This window comes from Artemia sp. Qi Xiang Cuo, chromosome 17, assembly GCF_049724085.1.
Source record: "Artemia sp. Qi Xiang Cuo chromosome 17, ASM4972408v1, whole genome shotgun sequence".
NCBI classification, from domain to species: domain Eukaryota; kingdom Metazoa; phylum Arthropoda; class Branchiopoda; order Anostraca; family Artemiidae; genus Artemia; species Artemia sp. Qi Xiang Cuo.
The window spans coordinates 2,246,305-2,266,848 of record NC_142810.1 but is presented as its reverse complement, the minus strand read 5'-3'; the positions used below and the strand labels follow the sequence as shown (position 1 = coordinate 2,266,848).

Genomic DNA, 20,544 nt, shown 5'->3' with positions numbered 1-20,544 from the left:
AAGTACCTAGCTATTTTAGGAAAACCTTAATTAAACCACTGCGTAAGAAAGGTGATAAGAGTGAGTGTGGTAATTATTGAGACATTAGTCTGGTTTCTGTAGGTAGTAAATTATCAAGTAATATGATACTTTTTAGACTGAGAGATGCCGAAAACAAAGCTATAAGAGAGAAACAGTACCGTTTTAGAAAAGGTAGATGATGTGTCAACCAGATTTTTACTCTTATGTTAATGACTGAAAAGTGTCTGAGTTATCAAACACTATTGGTACTCAGTATGATAGATTATGAGCAAGATTTCAATTATGTTGAAAGAAGAGTTTTAGCGATGATCTTATTCTTGTAGGGTATACCAGACAAATACATGAAATTGATTAATGCAATGTACGAGAATATCACTATTGCAGTCAAGATAGGAAGTAAGGTTAGCAGCTGTTTTCGTATTAAGTCAGGAGTTAAGCAGGGTTGTGCTCTATCCCTCTTTATATTGATCCTTTTGATGAATGTTGTCATAAGTAGCACAGGAAAGGCAATTGGAGACAACATAACCAAATGGGGAGGAAAATATCTCCTGGACTTAGATTGTGCTGATGATTTAAGCATTCTAGATGAAAGTATGAGCAAAATGAATGAATTTTTGGAGGTTTTGCGAGTTCAGGGTGTTAGAATAGGTTCAATAATTAATGTTAAGAAGACTAAGTCATTAAGGCTAGGAATAAGTGAAAAAGAAATGGTGACATTGGATAACGAGAAGATTGATCAGGTGGACAGCTTCACTTAGGTAGTATTATTAGTATTATAACTTCACTTAGCTTCACTTAGATACTATACTTAGGTATTTTTATTAGTAAAGACAGTGGGAGCAGTAAAGATGTTAAAAATAGAATAACTAAGGTTCAGGGTTTTTTTTCACAGATAATAAATTTTGGAAGAAAAGGAAGATCTGCAAACCAAGATTAGGATTTTGGAAGCTACAGTGATGACAGTGGTCAGATATGGCTCTCAAGCAAGGGCGCTCCAAAAAGCGGATGAAGATTAACTAGTTTTTTCCCAGAGAAATTACCTACAGATTGTTCAGGGTATCCGGCTGACTGACCGTATTTCAAACACTAGGCTGTACAAAAAGTGTGATTCAATCTGGCTTCCTAGGGCTATAATGAGAGAAATGTTGAGATGGCTAGGGCACGTTCTTTTTGGCCAACCGTCTAGGACAAAACGGCGAGCAGTTCGTCTGCGGTTGGGGTTGGAGGATGTCATAAAGAAGTATTTAAGTTAAACGGGGACTTCCTGAGAGGGCATAAAGAGGGAAGCTTTGGATAGATTGAGATGGAGGAGGAGCGTGCGTAGCTGTGCTGGCTTCGGGCGGTCTGGTGCTGCGATGAGCTGTTAGTAGTAGTAGTTAATTTTTATGAATAGAAACAGATTTATACTCACTCAAGACTAGAATGATAAATAAATCGGCACTCTATCGACATTGTGCAACTATTAGCCAATTTAAAAAAGGCTGTACAACGACAAACCTCGCAATCGTTTTGTGTTTAACGCTTTTAGTAACACTTTTTATGGAAGTATTATCTTTCAATAACTTTATCAATCTTTTAACAACATTATGTAATATTTCCTGCTTTATCAAAGCAAAAGAAAGAATTCATTGGAACAAAAAAGTTCTTTCTCATTGAAATTGATTCAACAACATTGTTCGTTGGTCATCATACCTCGGTCATCACTACCCACTTCCTGGGAGTCAAATTCTAGAAGTGACACGGGAATCGTGGGCGAAGCACTCTCAGAGAGATTCTGATGTTCTGGGGATAGAGAAGAATTTGAAGTTCCCATTAGGGTTTCGCCAGCACTTGTTGAAGGACGTCCAACACCTACGATAACAAAAAAAAAAAAAAAAATAACAAGGAAAAGAAACACTAAAATACTATAAAATACAATTTCAATAAATTACTCAGAAACATTGCAGCTCCCAAATCCAAGAAAGCAACAAAAAGAGATAGCGAAACTTAAAAGGGAGGTAAAACGAGAGCATCGAACTAACTCAAGAGTGATAATCTAAAGATTACATCAATAAATTTCAGTGATTACCTCCTTTTTCACTAATTTTAAAATTTAAAAAGCGTTCATCTGTTAAGAAAAAGAAATTTACAATTGGTCAAACTTTAGTTCAAATGAACAAGATCTATAAGACATTGTTTGTTCCAAGCAGGGCAGTTTCCAAGAGTTTGTTTTTGTTTGCCGAATTTTTTAGCTAGACAACAGCAGATAAAAACAAAAAAATAGCCACAAATACTGACCTCTTCATTTATCTGTTTGGAGTTAGCCATAGCAGTAGCCTACATTAAAATCCATTTATTTCAAGTTTTTCCCTTTAATATGAGTTCTGATTGGGATATAATTTCTTTTGATGTTATGAGAAATAAAAACATAGTTGAAAGTAGAAATTGTTTTTAATAAAGTGCAAATTATGTTCTGGTCTTAAGAAGGCCCGCATGTCCTTAGCCCTACTCTTCTTTGTGGTAGTTTAGTATTTTAAACTAATCATATTATCTAATCTTACTCTTAACTAATCTTAATCGATCTTAATCTTAACTTTTCTTTTATCTTATTCAAGTATCCAGGCATTTGCAAAACAGGTTTTGAAGTTTAACAACTTTCAAAGTGTTGATTGAAAGGCGTTTGACGAATTCTGTATATCTGGAGGCCAAAGAATACAGCTCAGAACTATATTGTTTATACTTCTTTCTCAATTCAGATATAAATCAATTTATTAACTTCTTGATTTAACATGACAGATTAAGCTTTTGAAACATGCAGAAAATAGACTGCTATTGTATGAAATGCCAATCAGAAATTGTATTTTAGTACATTAATTTATTAAAAATGACAGACTCAGACAAAATACAAGATTCACTTTAAGCCAGTGAACTAAAAATCTACTTGTTTGTACATAGAACTAATTGTTTTGCAATGTAAAACTAGAGGTGCATAAGAAGTCCTATTGGGCTTTAATAGTAGAGAAGAAAGTAAGTTTTTGAGTAAGATAAAATTCTATGGGGATCCATCGGGTATAAACCATCCTAGATTTATAAAAATGCCTGGATGTTAAAGTTTTTTATATTAACAAAACATTGAAAGGGTTACAATTTCCTCCTCCCCAAGTTTTGGTTTTTACTATTGAAACAAATTAGATTTACGTTTTCTAGGCACCGTGAAGTTTGCAGCAGCCCCTTTTGGCCAGGAATCTAAGGAAGGAATTAAGAAATAACATACAGAAATTGAAGTCAGTAGAAAGTATCGCTTTGTGTCTGCCCCTCATCCCCAAAGATGATGATGGTTTAAGAAAACAGATTAATATATATATATATATATATATATATATATATATATATATATATATATATATATATATATATATATATATATATATATATATATATATATATATATATATATATATATATATATATATATATATATATATATATATATATATATATATATATATATATATATATATATATATATATATATATATATATATATATATATATATTGAATTTGTAACCAGTTATATACTGGATTTTGTATAAAGTGTTTAATTACCACGTAAGGTGTGTAATTATCTGTAATTACATAGCATGTGTAATATCTATAATATCAAACAATAGTATTGCGAGTGTAATTATCTATTCCCAATTTTATGGATCATGTTGCTGCAACTACTCTTTACTCAAATACTTCCAAAGCTATTGTATTGTGATTTAATATTTTATATATTGTATTGTGGTTTTATCTACAACTATATGTATATTTGGTTATATGTAGATAGATTTTCTTGCCCTCAAATGTTTAAGAATAAAAAAAAATGCAGAAATTTTATTTGTCTTAGCCTAAAATTCGCATCAAGAATCACTATTAGGTATGCAGACTAGGAAAAGTTGCAATGCTGAGTTTTAATATGTTATTACATGGTGCTAGCACTATGCATATGCAAAGTTTCTCATTTTGTGCAATTATTCTCACCTAAGACCCTAAGATGATTGGACTAAGTTAAATCTTTTTCTAATCTCTTGGAGTTTGTGCATAACTTACAGGAAACTTCTGCTTTAAGGAAACCATTAATCTAAAATTACTTTTTAGCGTTATTAACTATTAATTGAGTGATTTTTTTTTAATCAGTGTTCAGTGTGTTGAATCAGTGTTTGAATTAGTGTTCACAGATAGATCATCTTCACGAAACAGCTGAATCCCACAGATGTTAGTTGAGTCCCACACGGTGAGTTAGTTGAACACCGATAGGACTTAAAAATTATTGATAATTATAACATATTATTATAATTACTACTACTACTACTAACAACTCACCGCAGCACCGCGCCGTCTGAAGCCAAGACCGCTATGCATGCTCCTCCTCCACCCCAATCTATTTAAAGACTCCCTTTTTACACCCTCCCACGAAGTTCCCATTTCCTTTAAGTCTTTCTTTAAGACGTCCTCCCACCCTAGAAGAGGACGACCTGCTTTTTGTTTAGCCTTAGACGGTTGGCCGAAAAGGACAATCTTCGGCAATCTGTCATCCTTCATCCGCACAACGTGCCCTAGCCATCTCAACCTTTTTTTCATTTTAGCCCTAGAGCGGTATTGAACCACATTTTTCGTACAGCCTATTGTTTGAAATACGGTCAGTCAGTCGGGTATCCAGAACAATCCTGAAGCAATTTCTCTGGAAAACATCTAGCAAATCAGGGCTTCAGGGCCATATTTGACTGCTGTCATCACTGTAGCTTCTAATATTTTTATCTTGGTTGGCAGACTTATCTTCCTATTCTTCCAAACTTTTTTTAATTGTGAAAAAACACCCTGAGCCTTGGCTATTCTACTTTTAACATCTTCACTGCTTCCACCATCTTTACTAAAAATACTACCAAGGTAAGTGAAGCTGCTCACTTGATCAATATTTTCATTACCCAACGTCACCTTTTCATCTTCACCTATTCCTAGCCTTAGTGACTTAGTCTTCTTAACATTAATTTTGAAACCTAGTCTAGCACCCTGAACTCGCAAAACCTCTCAAAGTTCATTCACTTTGCTCACACTCTCCTTTAGGATGCTCAAATCATCAGCATAATCTAAGTCCAGGAAAATTGTTCCTCCCCATTTGATTCCATGGTCTCCCATTGCCTTTCCAGTGCTCCTTCAGAGTCCATCAAAATAATCCGTATAAAGGGGGATAGAACACGACCCTGCTTTACTCCTGATTTAATACAAAACCCGCTGCTAACCTCATTTCCTACTTTAACCGCCGCAGTGCTAATCTCGTACATAGCACTAATCGCTTTAATGTATTTTTCTGGTATGCCATACAAGGATAAAATCTTCGCTAACGCTTTTTTATCAACAGAATCGAACACTTGCTCATAATCTATAAAGCTAAAGGCCAAAGGTGTTTGACAACTCAGATACTTCTCAATTATTAACCTAAGAGTGAAAATTTGGTAGACACATCCTCTACCTTTTCTAAAACCGCACTGTTCTTCTCTTAAAACTTTATCTACGGCATCTCTCAGTCTAAAAAGTATCAAATTACTAAGTAAGTTAGACTACCTACAGAGACCAGACTAATGCCTCGATAATTACCACACTCACTTCTACCACCTTTCTTATAAAAAAATAGAAATGAATGTGCATTGTCAGTTTAATATACATATGCTGATATTTAGTAATCAAAATGTTAATATTATTTGATTTATTAAAGTTATAAAAGTAAAAACATCTATATTTTCTTCAGTAAAGTGCAACTTTTGTTCTGGCCTTGGAAAGGCATATGGATTTTGTACCCAACTTATGTTAATTTCTGCTCGTTTTGAGTTTGACCCGGTTATTAATTGTAATTTCTGTTCGTTTTGGATTTCATTTATTTATCAATGCTGATTTGTGGTAGTTTCACGCTTGGTAGATTATTTGATTTTATATTTGCTCATTTTTTGTTTAATGGAGTTCTTTACTTTTCTTTGAAAAACGTATTTTGTGTGAAAAGTGTTTTTTTTAATTAATATAATAAAAGAGGGATATTTCTCTCATTTTAAATAGTTTTGAAGAAAAAAAAGTCAATACTTGAAAAAAAAAAAAAACAAGGGCCAGACAAAACAGTCATTATGTTTAATGTGATAATTAATTTACTTTCAACTTTTTTTATTCTTTTGTTGTATTTGAATATTTTCTCTTAAGCTGCATCATGTTTGGGAGAAAATTGTTTTACGCAGAAAAATAAAAAAAAAAAACCAGCAAAGTAAAAAAAAAAAACCACCTCTGCTTCGCTAGAGTAACTTTCTAATTAATTAATAAGAAAGTTTTTAGATTAATGTTGAAAGGCACAAGACCCACTTTTAGTCTTACACTGTTTCAGTACTTTGCATGCAAATTCCTTTGATGCACTTGTGTACGAGCCAAATGTAAACTAAGTCTTACTATAAACTTTTGGGAATATTATTTAATGACCTATTTGAATGACAAAAATAATTTTGGCAATACTATTTCAATACTAAAAACGCAATGAACGTTTGTTAGGTAGGAAAAAACTTCCAACAAAATGATCCTCAATCAGCCTGAATTATAAAGTACCACTAATAAATCCGATACCTTCGTCATTTCTATCCAATTCCTGTGAGTAAAAAGAATTAACAAATAAAAAATAAATCAAACAATAAAATTGTCTGAATAATTCACCCAGAAAGAATGAAAGCCACAGAGCATACAAATACCAGTCTACAAATTTGGAAAACTAGACATAGCACGAGGTCGGCACAAATTTAAGAGTAATAAAGTTCATTGTTACGAAACTGATTTCACAAATTTAGTTTTATTCCCAGATTTTCATATCCGGTAATAAGTAGTTAACTTTTATGAATAGAAACAGATTTATACTCACTCACTGAAGACTAGAATGGCAAATCAATCGGCACTTTGCCGACGTTGTGCAACTTTAGCCTACTTAAATAATGCATTACAACGTTAAATCTTACAATCGTTTTGTGTTTAACGCTTTTAGTAACACTTTTCATGGAAGTAAAATCTTTCAGCAACGCCTTTTGTAATGTTTCATGCTTTATCTTAGCAAAAAAATTTGAACAATTTTCTTTTTCGTATTAAAACTCCTTCAAAAATATTATTCGTTAAATTATACCTTCGTCATCAATACCCACTTCCTGGGAGTCAAATTGTAGAAGTGATGTGGAAATCCTGGGTGAAACAACCTTAGAGAGATTTTTATGTTCTGATGATATAGAAGAATTTGAAGTTTCCATTAGGGTCGCGGCAGTACTTATTGAAGGACCTTCAAAAACCAAAAAAATAAAATATTTTAAATAACAAGGGAAAAAAACCCCAATCTCAACAAATAACTGAGAAACAAAGAAGCTCCCAAACCTAAGAAAGCAACAAAAAAAAAATAAATAGAAAAATTTGAAAAAGCGTTAAAACGAAAGCCTAGAACAAACTCAAGTGATAATTATAACATTAGATCAATAAATTTCGGTAATTATCACCTCTTTCACAAATTTTAAAATTGAAATAATTTAAAAAGCGTTCATCAGTTTAGAAAAGAAAAATTTGAATTTGCAAATAATCAAACTTTAGTTCAAATGAACAAGATCTATAAGACATTGTTTGTTCCAAGCAGAGAAACTTCCAAGAGTTTGTTTTTGTTTGCCAATCTTTTGAGCTAGACAACAGCAATTATAGAATTATAGAATAATTATAGAATTTTATAGTACCAAAATAGTTTTTCAAATAGGCATAAACTTACCCTAACTATAACCATACAATTCACGACGAGTAGGCAATGTCCCATACCAGTTCTAAATATAGATATATTTAGAACCAGTTCTAAATATAGAGAAAGTTTATAATCTTTAAACTTGAGTCTTTCATTAGTTTACTGGGCGACCTTCCTCATAATTTTGAATTCATTTATAAGCCTTCTTTTTTTACTAAGAAAATTCTGTTTAACCTATTGCAGTTGAAGTTCTGCATCATCAACTAAATTCACCTTTTTCAGATTCAGATTTCTTGAGATTCAGATTCTTCTTCTTTCTCTTTCCTCCTTTGAAAATTGTTTCTCTTCAACTTGTTCAGAATAATTGTGTCCTATTTGACAAGAGATTGGTTTTCCTAGGGCAAGGAAACCAATCCTGCCCTAGCATAATCCAGATATTGAGTTTAACAAGTTCAAGCTTTGCAAGGTTGATATACCAAGGTTGTATTTTCTATGGGTTGAGTTTTGTATAGTTTTATTTTTGTTGTGTCAAACTTTCTTTTTTTAATTTTTCTTTGATTAAACTTAATATGCATTGACTTTTCTATTTCTCATAACAACATAAAACAGGATTAAAAATTCCCTCTAATAACAACTAATTTCAATCCTCAATATCATTGATACCTGTTGCTTCTTTCCAGGAACTTTGCTGGAAAAGATCAGAAGTTTTGCAGGTGGGTGGAGGGTGTTAGAAATTATCTTAGGCTAAACAGTTATGGCCAAGGATTTGAATTTTTCTAGAAAGCGCTGAGGCTGTTATCTTTTAGAAACATTCTTTATAATTTCTTTTAATCGATTTAATAGATTTTTAGATTTATATGGACCAGAGGCTAATAAAAAAAAACTCTTGATAAGTCTCCCAAAAATATTAAGGTCGAATTTTAACAGAATTTTCATTTGACAAAAAAACACTTTATTTACTTGGATCTGAGCTTTTCTTACTTTATATGGGAACAGATATGGGAAAATATAAATTTTCGAATCAATTTGCTTGTACTATCGACTGTGCCTTCTTAAATTATTTTAACGAAAATTAAATTTCAAAACTACAAAACACTTATGAATGCTACATTATTTATTTGAAATTTTGTGCCTCTGATATGTCTGCACATAGGGCAAGTGCCCCTTTAAAACCAGCTCTGATTGAAGCACAAGCCTATAGAAAAAGAACAAACCACATTTCAATGAAGATTAAAGCAAAAAAGCATTTGATACACATTGATTAGAATGCATTCATGCAAATATTCAAAAAAGACCTGGGAAATGGGAGGGAGAAACTAAGAGCCAACTACAAGGGATGTTAAGCTTGAAAATTTTGCTTTTACATTATAAAATTCTGATAAAAATGCATTAAAATTTTGTTGATCAATTTCAACAAAGCATCCTTGAACACATTTTAGCAAGCTTCTGCATTTTTTATTTGTAGCTACTATATAATTTGGTTCTTTTGGTTTTTAAGTAAAACTAAGTCAGTTAAAAATGTCTAAACCCACAATCAGTGCTATATTCCGGATTTTAGTTGGGAGAAGGGGGGGGGGGTATAAATACTTTAAAAAAATGCATCATGAATTGCTTACATGTGTTTTTTTATGCGTTTGAGTCAGACACACATTTCCGGTGGGAGGGAGGGGATTGAACCCCCTCCCCCTTCCTGGATACAGCTTTAAAAAAAAATAAAAACAGAATAATATAGCCAAATCCAAGCAAAATTAAGGTTGAAAATTTTGTATATAGATTACAATATTTTTATGAAATTGCATTAAAATATTGTTCTTTAATTCTAACAAGGCATCCTTTAATCTATTTTTAGCAATGTTCCATATCCTTGATTTGCAGCTACTATATAATTGTGTTCTTTTTTTATGTTTGGCTAGGCCAGCTAAAAAATACCTAAATACAAAATTTTAAAAAACAGTATAAAAGAATTATGACTAGTTGTAACGATTTGTTTCTTCAAGCATATACTTCAAAAACCCAGGTCACAAAACCTGAAATAATACAAGCATAAGCAAAGCACAAGCAATACATAACAGCAAGCATAAGCAAAAGCACAAGCAATACATAACAGCGCATATACACAAAATACAAGCAAACCATGGCAAGTAAGTAAGGAATATTACATCTCCCTTCTTTTCGGAAGAGCTTGTCAATCAAAGGTTTATTCTTGATGGTGGCTTGACTTGTCGACCACTCCTGGTAGTTACAGAACTTCTGGGACTGTTGTTGACTTCAGCCGCTGAAGGCAGGGAGCCCACAGTGTTTTCCTGGCCAACGGCGACCGGGAATTCTGGCATGCTGGCTTGGCAAAAGTGCACGTCCTCTGTTTGGGGTAAGTCCGGAGAATGATGCCTTGAATCGTGTACTGACGAGCTGCCAGTGTTTGAATCAGAATCAGAACTCTTCTCATCTGTAGTCACGACTTTCAAGTGCTTTCTATTCCGGCGGTATTGTCTGTTTGCTTTCGTCTGTAATACATACGATCGTGGCGCATCTGCTTCTCGGAGGACTGTTGCAGGTTGCCAGGTTTGATTGTTGGACCGTACTCGAACTTGTTGGCCTATCTGCAGTGGATTAAGGCTTTTTGTATGTTGATCATAGTAGCGTCTCTGTCTTTCCCTTTCTTTATTCCTTGTGGACATGAATTCCTGCATAGGTATGACTTTTGGAGATAAGTGCTCAATGGTGAAGGGTACTAGGGATCTCAAGTTTCTACTCATTAGCAGTTGGGCTGGGGAAGCTAGACCATCGACTGGTGTGTTGCGGTACTCGAGGAGAGCTAGCTCGAGGTCAGTTTTCGATTTCTTTGTTTTCATGATCATGGTCTTAGCAATACCAACTGTTTTCTCAGCGAGTCCGTTGGACTGAGGATGGTTCGGGCTAGAGGTTTTGTGTCGTATTCCCCACTGTCTCATGAAATCCTTGAACGTTTCTGAAGTGAATTGTGGGCCATTATCAGATGTAATCATCAAGGGTATCCCGAATCTAGAGAAGTGAGATTTTAGCTTGTGGATTATGAGGTTTGTGTAAGTATTTATTCCCAGCTCATCAGCTTCAAAAAATCGACTGTAATAATCCACTATGATCAGATAGTATCTTCCGGATATGTAAAACAGATCAATGCCAACGTGCTCCCAAGGGTAGCTGGGAATATCGTGATGAAGCAAGGGTTCTCTTGCATTTGCTGTAGAATAAGTGCAGCACGCATCACACTTCTTGACGAAATCTTCTATTGTCTGACTCATCTTTGGCCAGAAAATGACTGATCTGGCTCTGTTTTTCGTCTTCTCGATACCAAGATGTGAAGCATGGATGCTTTGCATTACAGCAATTTGCATGCTGTCTGGGATGACAAGACAGTCATCTTTCATGATGATGTCATCAACAACACTGAGATTAATTTTAACTGTCCAGAATTCAGCTATGGATGACGGAACCATTTTTATTTTTTCAGGCCAACCTTCTTCCACCATTTTCCTTAGCACCCTCAGCTGTGGATCTCTGAGCGTTTCTTGTTTCAACTCTGATAGCTTTTCTTGACTGATTGGTAGTAGTTTCATAACGGAGTGTACATAGTATTCAATTTCTCTGTGAAGCAATGGTTCCTCAGTTTCTAAGTGGAGCCGGGAGAGGGTATCTGGGATCGGTATTTTGGTGCCTGGTCGATATGTTATACTGAAATCGTAGGGTTGTAGATGTAACAGCATTCTTTGAAGTCTCGGCGACGACTTATTGATCAGCCGATTGAGGATTGTTTCCAGGGGTTTATGGTCACTGATGACTTGGAAGTGACGGCCATAGAGATACTGATGAAAATGGCAACATCCAAAAACAATGGCATACAGCTTCTTTTCGATTTGTGAGTATCTCTGCTCTGTTTCATTCAGCGATTTCGATGAAACAATTTTATTCTCTTGAAGCAGGACAGCACCGAGTCCTGATTTGGAAGCTTCAACTTGGATCTCTATTTGATTTTTTGTAGGATCGAAGAGCGAAATTGTTGTTATGATCGACGCTTTAATTTTCGTGAGTGTGGCTTCGTGTTCATTCGTCCAGTTGAATTGCTTCTGCTTAGCTAAGGTCCTAAGAGGTTCATTGAGGCTTGACAAACTTGGGATAGAGCGTGAGAGGTAGTTTAACATCCCAAGGGCTGTTTGTAGTTCTTCCTGGGATTTGGGTGATGACATTTTCTCTAGTGCTTGGATTTTCTCAGGATCTGGATGGATTCCGTTTTCGGAAATGATGTGGCCAAAGTAAGGTATCAAAGCTGATTTGAAGATGCACTTATCTTTGTTAAGCTTGACTCCCTTTTCTCTAGCTCTTAAAAGGGTTTTTTGAAGATTTCTGTCATGGTCCTCTTCAGATACACCAGAGATGATCATGTCATCCGAAATTACTGAGAATCTCTTGAGGTTGCTGAATGCCTCTTCCATGTGGCGTTGGAACTCATCTTGTGCAGACTTGAGTCCAAAGTGCATACGTCTAAATTTGTATCGCCCATATTGAGTTGAGAATGTAGTCAGTTCGGAAGATTCGTCATCAAGACATAAGTTCCAATATCCTGTTTGGGCATTTATCTTGGAGAAATACTTAGTGGCTACAAGCTTTTGCGCAGCTTCTTCAAAAGTTGGCATGGGATTGTAGGGTCTCTTTATGGCTTTGTTGAGGTCGTGAGGATCTATACAGACTCGCAAGGTTCCATCTGGTTTCTCAACAACCACAGCTGAGTTCACCCAATCAGTTGGATGGGTCACCTTCTTGATGACTCCTAGGTTTTCCATACAATCTAGTTCTTCCTTGAATTTGGACTGGAGACTCAAGGGGATTCGTCTCGTGGGCTGAATGGATGGCTGTGCACCTTCCTTGAGGATTATTTTACATTCACCTTCCAGTTTCCCAACTCCTTCAAATAGGTCGGAAAATTCGGTGAGTATCTTATCAGTGCTGAGCTGTCCAGATTGAAGACTAAGTATCAGCTTTATCAGGTTCAGCTTACGACTTGCACTGAAGCCAAGGATAGGAGTAGGGGCTGACTGCACTAAAAAAAAACTATGGGTTGACTATCATTTGATTTGTAGGCACAGTCGATCTTAAATGTCCCCAGGACGGGAATAGTCTGACCACAAAATCTTGTTAAAATGTGGGTTGTAGGGTGGATTGCAGGTTCTGGATTTAGTCTTTCCACTGTCTGTCTGGTAATGATACTAGCTTGTGCCCCTGTGTCAATCTTGAATTTCACACTGAACTGGTTGGCGATTCTTAGTTTAGCATATGGCTGGTCATCAGCTTTATCCATCATTAGTTGATGGATGAATAGTTCGTCAGTTTGTTGAGCTTCAGAACTGATGATGTTCACAGTCTTTTTGCTACCACGGCAGACACATGCAAAATGGTTGGGTTTTTTGCAGTTACTGCAGATCTTCCCTTTTGTAGGGCACTGGGGATTCTGTGAATAGTCTCCGCCACAGAAGTAACATTCACGGTTTTCAATTCGGTCACGATTGGGTTTCCACAGTCTATTTTGATTCTTCTTGATGATATCAACTTCTTGTTTTCCATGACTAGTTGATTCTGCTGACATTGTCTTAAGTTGTACCTGGATTTCTGTGTAGGTTCTTGCTACTTTGATAGCATCTGAGAGAGTCAATTCGGATCCCGATTGCAGTAGTCTTTCACGAATCTTCTGGGATGATGTTCCGAAGATGAGGCGATCACGGACCATTTCGTCAACAATCGTAGCTCCATATGAGCAGTCTCGCACTAAGATTTTCAGTTCAGTTGCATATTGTTCTATAGTTTCGCCTTCCCTTTGGTCACGTTTGTGGAATGTATATCGGGAGAATATAGGGTTTGATTGTGGATTAAAGTAGTCATCAAATTTGGCAAGGTATACACAAATTTTGTCTTTTTCATCAGCTGCTAGCGTCCAAGTGCTGAACACATCTCGTCCTTTTTCACCAAGCCAAATTAGCAGATATGCACACTTGATTTTCTCACTTTTTCCGCTCAAGGGTTCATCAAACATTAGATTAGCATGACTTTTGAATCTAGTCCAAGCCTCTTTTAGATTGTCCGATTCCCAGTTCAGCTCAGAATATGGGACGGAGGTATCCATCTTCTACTCTGACACCATGTAACGATTTGTCTCTTCAAGCATATACTTCAAAAACCCAGGTCACAAAACCTGAAATAATACAAGCATAAGCAAAGCACAAGCAATACATAACAGCAAGCATAAGCAAAAGCACAAGCAATACATAACAGCAAACATACACAAAATACAAGCAAAGCATGGCAAGTAAGTAAGGAATATTAGTAAGTAAGTAAGTAAAATAAGTTGATCAGTCAGATAAATATTATGGCTGCCAGATAACAACCTTCAGTTTTGGTTGAAATTTGTTTTTTTTATCATACCTGCATTAAAAAAAGAGAAAATTCTTCTGCCAGATGTTATATTGCCTCCTTAAACATACAAAATTACAGTTAATATTTTAAGTTTTTATTTGCTTTGTATAACAAAGCACTTTAATCTACCTTAGCTCTTAAGGGTTTTTATACAAGTGCATATGCAGTAACTTTTTTCCTGAACAATACTTAATAAGCAAGAGAACACAAGAAATTTTTTACTAAAGCAAATATAGCTTTAATGTTATTTTGTTACTGTAAATTTAATTGAAAAACTTACCATTCTTAACAGCACAAACTTCAGAAGGGGTGATATCTTCAGCCACTGGAATTTGAGGCATGTCCATAATAGAGCCTCTGAATCAAGTAAATACTGCTTATCAAATTTATTCTACTAGCAATAACACTTGGATAGAATACTCCAGTATTACAGGGGTGAGTAGAAGCACAATTTTGCTAAAAATACACAAGCTACAGTGACTCCTTTGAATCAACACAAAGCTAATTATGTCTTGATGCAGTTGAAAGCATAAGCTAAACTTCTTCAGCAGTCAATAAGATTTGAAATGTCATTAGTTTTGTTTTTTTTTAAATAAAGAAAGTTGTAAAATTTAAAGACTGTCTACTTATCCAAATGTAAATAAAGTGTAGCACAAAAGATCCAGTATGGACCTTAATTTTTCTCCAAAGTGCCAATTATGGTAGGTTTAGGATTTAACTTATAACCAAAATTCAAAGTAAAACTGTGTAATTGAGTTTTTTACCTTAGAAATGTAGTGCATGGGAAAGGAGATATTCTCATAATTAGATTTGGAGCCTAAACCAGAGCCCTGTGGAATATTTTGAAGATAATTCATTTGATTTATAAATAAATATCGTTAACATGGGGTTTGTTTCGTTTCTTTCTTTCCTTTCAACTAGAAAAAACGCCAATTTCCCAATATAATTCAAAATCTAAACAAACCCAGGAGGATATTCTCTGGTTTTGCTGCAACTCTACTTTTATTTTTAGTTTACAGTTGGGGAAAATTTTCCAGAGGGAGAATTGTCAGATGGGTGGGGATTTTACATGTGGTGAGGGGAGATTTTCAGAGCAAAAATTTTCTGCAGAAGATGAATTGCTTGCAGGGGTAATTTTCTGGGGGGAGAATTGTCTCATCTACAGTCTTAAATCATTTTTTTGTTGTCTATCATCTTGTTATGTTTCATGTATTTCCTGTTAAAACAGTTGGCTGATTTATTTCCAGGGGCATTGTCAAAACCATTTGGTATAATTTTAACCCCTAAATTTTGATGGAATAGTCAAAATTAGAGATCACTCTAGGGTTCACTCAAAAAATTTAAAGGAAATTTGCATGTAAAATGATTATTAAAAAGAACATAAAAAGGGACAGTAGATTTGTAGTTGGCTATATAATTTAGCTAGGATGAAAGTGAAAATGTCATTTAATGCCTTTTTTTATGCTCTTTCACAATTCAATAATTTCTTCTGGGGCTAATTGCATCTTGAGCCCTTAAACGGGCCCCAAAGGTATTTTATATGAATTATGAAAGAGCATAAAAAAACCATCAAATAATGTTTTCACTTTCATCCTAGATAAATTATATGGCCCACTGCAAATTTACCCATGAACTTTATCATCCCCCTCCCCCACCCTAATGTGCAAATATATAACCTGAATTTTTGACAGCAAAGTTTTGAATCACAAAGTTCAGCACAAAATTTGTTGACAGTATTCATGAAACACATAGTTAAATTGAAACAGTGGGAAAATGGTTTATATTGGAGTTGCCTAATAAATGAGGTTTGAATTGTTAAAAATAAGTATTTTGGAATACATTACTCATGAGCAACTTATTTATAAACAAGTGATATGTTTTTAAGCACTTTGCAATACCTTTACTAATGTTGATAACTTCTATGTGTGGTTAAAAAAATGAAATACCAATGTGGTCCCTTTAAGGGCTCAAGATGCAATTAGCCCCAGAAGCAATAACTGAGTTATTAAAGAGCATAAAAAATGTCATCAAATGCTGTTTTCACTTTCATCCTAGCTAAATTATATAGCCAACTGCAAATTTACCATCTAGATCTACAGCTCTTCTGAAGGAAACATCCTAATAAAACATATACGACTATTTTACTCCCTATTTTATGTCTTTTTTCAATATAAAATTCATTAATCAGACAAAAGACATGCATTCTTTCCCAAACTAATGATATATTTCTTTGTTATTGAACATTATCATAAGCAATTGGTTTTCTATTGAAAAGGTGTTTATGTTGTCTGATGACTTGAAGCAATAGATGTAGTGCAATGACTTGAAATTTAGTCTGAAATTGTTTTTAATATTTACCTAAATTTTATTTTCAACAGAAAGGATCATAATAATTGTACCAATAGGAATGTTCTGAATATTATAAAGTAATATTTCATAATTGTTGTTTAGTTGTTTGGTCAAAGCCTAGAGAACTACTTGAAGAAAAGTAAATACACCCAAGGCTACATGAAACAATTAGAAGGGGCCTGGGATTAGCCTACTTGTCAGAAATGTAAACTAAACAATAAACATCATCATAAAACTAGCAATCTAAAATATTTGGTATAAATGTATGACCATTTCAGTACACAAGGAGAAATGTTAAGAAAACAATTCTTTTAATTAATAATATTCAAAATAATCTCAGTTGACATATTTTCCAGGGAGAAAACCTTAATCATCACTTCTTTCACTGTTGCACAATTTTTTTTTAACAAAATTTTGAAAAATAAACAGAATTTATTGCATTTATCCATTTTCAAATAGTCTATATATGAAAGTTAAACACCATCACTGCCATCTAACAAAAAGATATAAACAGGCAAATATTGATAAATTTAGGGTTAAGTTTGGTTAGATTTGATAGATGGCTCTTGGGTGTTTGCTTTATAAATGATTTTAAAGACTTGGAGAATAAACACAAATATTGAAAAATGTGATTGAAAAACAAGAAAAATAGTGAGGATAAAGGTCTCATTGTGGACAGGAATGGTCCTAAATTTATAAATGTCTCTTTATTGCAGATAAGAAGATTCTCTAAGCAGTTTTGGGTTAATATCCAACTAGCTAGATAATTCATTTCTCTTAGGCACAGCATGAACATCTAACTAGGTGGATAATACCAAGTCTTAACACTCCTGATATATATCCAACTAGGAGGATAAGTAAATTCCATTATACAGTTTTTGGATATCAAGAATATCTAACTAGGTGGATAATAATGTAGCTTAGTGTTTCTGATATATATCCAACTAGGTAGATAAGAAAATTCTCTAAGCAGTTTGGGGTTAATATCCAACTAGCCAGATAAATTCTTTCTCTTAGGCAGAGAGAATATCTACCTAGTTGGATAATAATGTTGCTTAGTATTTCTGATATATATCCAACTAAGCAGATACGAAGATTCTCTAAGCAGTTTGGGGTTAATATCCAACTAGCCAGATAATTCATCTCTCTTAGGCATAGCATGAACATCTAACTAGGTGGATAATACCAAGTCTTAACACTCCTGATATATATCCAACTAGGAGGATAATGAAATTCCATTATACAGTTTTGGGATAATATCCAACTAGCCAGATAAATTGCTTCTCTTAGCCAGAGATGATATCTACCTAGTTGGATAATAATGTTTCTTAGTGTTTCTGATATATATCCAACTAGGTAGATAGGAAGATTCTCTAAGCAGTTTGGGGTTAATATCCAACTAGCCAGATAATTCATTTCTCTTAGTCACAGCATGAACATCTAACTAGGTGGATAATACCAAGTCTTAACACTCCTGATATATATCCAACTAGGAGGATAAGGAAATTCCATTATACAGTTTTATGATAATATCCAACTAGCCAGATAAATTGCTTCTCTTAGGCAGAGAGGATATCTACCTAGTTGGATAATAATGTTGTGTAGTGTTTCTGATAAATATCCAACTAGGCAGATAAGAAGATTCTCTAAGCAGTTTGGGGTTAATATCCAACTAACCAGATAATTAATTTCTCTTAGGCACAGCATGAACATCTAACTAGGTGGATAATACCAAGTCTTAACACTCCCAATATATATCCAACTAGGAGGATAAGTAAATTCCATTATACAGTTTTGGGATAATATCCAACTAGCCAGATAAATTGTTTCTCTTTGGCACAGCAAGAATATCTAACTAGGCTAGGTGGATAATAATGTAGCTTAGTGTTTCTGATATATATCCAACTAGGCAGATAAGACAATTCTCTAAGCAGTTTGGGGTTAATATCCAACTAGCCAGCTAAATTGTTTTTCTTAGGCAGAGAGAATATGTACCTAGTTGGATAGTTATGTAGCTTAGTGTTTCTGATATATATCCAACTAGGCAGATAAGAAGATTCTCTAAGCAGTTTGGGGTTAATATCCAACTAGCCAGATAATTCATCTCTCTTAGGCATAGCATGAACATCTAACTAGGTGGATAATACCAAGTCTTAACACTCCTGATATATATCCAACTAGGAGGATAAGGAAATTCCATTATACAGTTTTGGGATAATATCCAACTAGCCAGATAAATTGCTTCTCTTAGGCAGAGAGGATATCTACCTAGTTGGATAATAATGTTGCTTAGTGTTTCTGATATATATCCAACTAGGCAGATAAGAAGATTCTCTAAGCAGTTTGGGGTTAATATCCAAATAGCCAGATAATTCCTTTCTCTTAGGCACAGCATAAGCATCTAACTAGGTGGATAATACCAAGTTTTAACACTCCTGATATATATATCCAACTAGGAGGATAAGTAAGTTCTATTATGCAGATTTGGGATAATATCCAACTAGCCAGATAAATTATTTCTCTTAGGCACAGCAAGAATATCTAACTAGGTGGATAAGGTTGAGTCTTAGATCTTCTGATATATATTTAACTAGGCAGGAAGTTACTTAACTACCTAGTTTGATTAATATCAGAAGGGCTAGGACAAAGTGTTATCCATCAAGTTAGATGTTCATGCTATGTCTAAGAGAAAAAATTGTCTGACTAGTTGGATTTTATCACTAGTTTGCATGAAGAATTTACTTATCTGTCTAGTTAGATATATATCAAAAGCATTAAGTTAAAGTATTATCCACCTGGTTAGAGATACTAAGTTGGCTCTTATTACCTTAAATCGCAGCTTGGAGCAAATTTAAGGATTTTCCATCCTTGTAATGCTCCATGATGACATCTAATGGTTATTTTTTTGTTTGTTGTGATTTGCTTGCTACATTCGGGTTGTAGACTCAGCAGCTTCCCAGTTGTAGAGGAACTCCTGCTGTTGTTAATCTTTGTCAAGTCTTTGCTTGAAGGCAATTGTTGAGTCTTCAGACACCATATCTTCAGAGAGCTGATTCCACAAGTTGGTTATTTGTTGGCTGAAGAAATGGCTTCTCTCTAGGATATAAGAGTGCTTCTTGAAAATTGTTATTGAATGTCCTCTTGTCACAAGGCGTTCTGGGGGAGCAAGGAGACCAGGAAGAGTATTTTTTGAAATGACTTTGTGGGTTAGATCCTGTTGCACACGCTTTGTATGGCACTTGTTTGAGGCCATCAACCATCTTAGTTGCTCTTCTCTGTACTTTTTCTAGTCTTTCCCTGTCCTTCTTAAAATAGGGGGATGCCAGGGACATTCCAATCTCAAGGTGTGGACAAACCAGTGCCTTGTAGAGCTTCATAAATACTTTAGGACACCGGCTAGAGATAGTTCTTTTAATAAGTCCACGGGATTGGAAGGCAGAAGAAGATACAGATTTTGCATGGGTACTGAAACTCAGCCAATGATCAACAATGACTGCAAGATCTCTTTCTTCAGTAACTGCAGAGGGGGGAGGTTACATTGGAGATGGTACTGCTGATGTGGATTATGTTTGCCAAAATAAATGACATGACATTTTTCAGCATTAAAGGAGAGGAGCCATTTATCATCCCAGCTTCCAAAAAAAACACAAGCTTTTATATATTATTTAGGGCTATACCTAGACAAATCAGGGAAGAGGGCACAACCGTAAAGGCAAAGGGAGATCAGCTTTAAAGTGTCATATAGGAAATTCAATCGTAGGCCTGCCACCCTAATTTATAGCCTAGGGCTTATTTCTCAGAAGTAGGTCTATGTATAGGGTTTATGATGGACTATCAAAACTTACTTTTTATGCTAACACCCAATAATATAACAAATTGACTAAATTCCAGTTCAAAATAAAAAAAAATCAAGCAATTGCGTCTGCCAGTCCTATTTCTTAATCAAACTTAACAGGAGATAAATTTTTAGTTTCCA

General features: G+C 34.6%; 1 protein-coding gene across 1 annotated transcript in view; it reads right to left on the bottom strand.

Annotated features, from left to right (window-relative positions):
• The window catches only part of LOC148941785 (uncharacterized), a 24,596-nt gene extending 4,052 nt beyond the window's left edge, over nt 1–20,544 (bottom strand). The window contains exons 1-4 of the mRNA XM_089103392.1: nt 20,414–20,544; nt 14,500–14,675; nt 7,188–7,337; nt 1,714–1,872 (exon numbers count right to left, since the gene is read on the bottom strand). Of these exons, the coding sequence (XP_088959518.1) occupies nt 1,714–1,872; nt 7,188–7,337; nt 14,500–14,566 (376 nt within the window). The 5' untranslated portion in view covers nt 14,567–14,675; nt 20,414–20,544. The remainder of the gene's footprint in view (nt 1–1,713; nt 1,873–7,187; nt 7,338–14,499; nt 14,676–20,413) is intronic.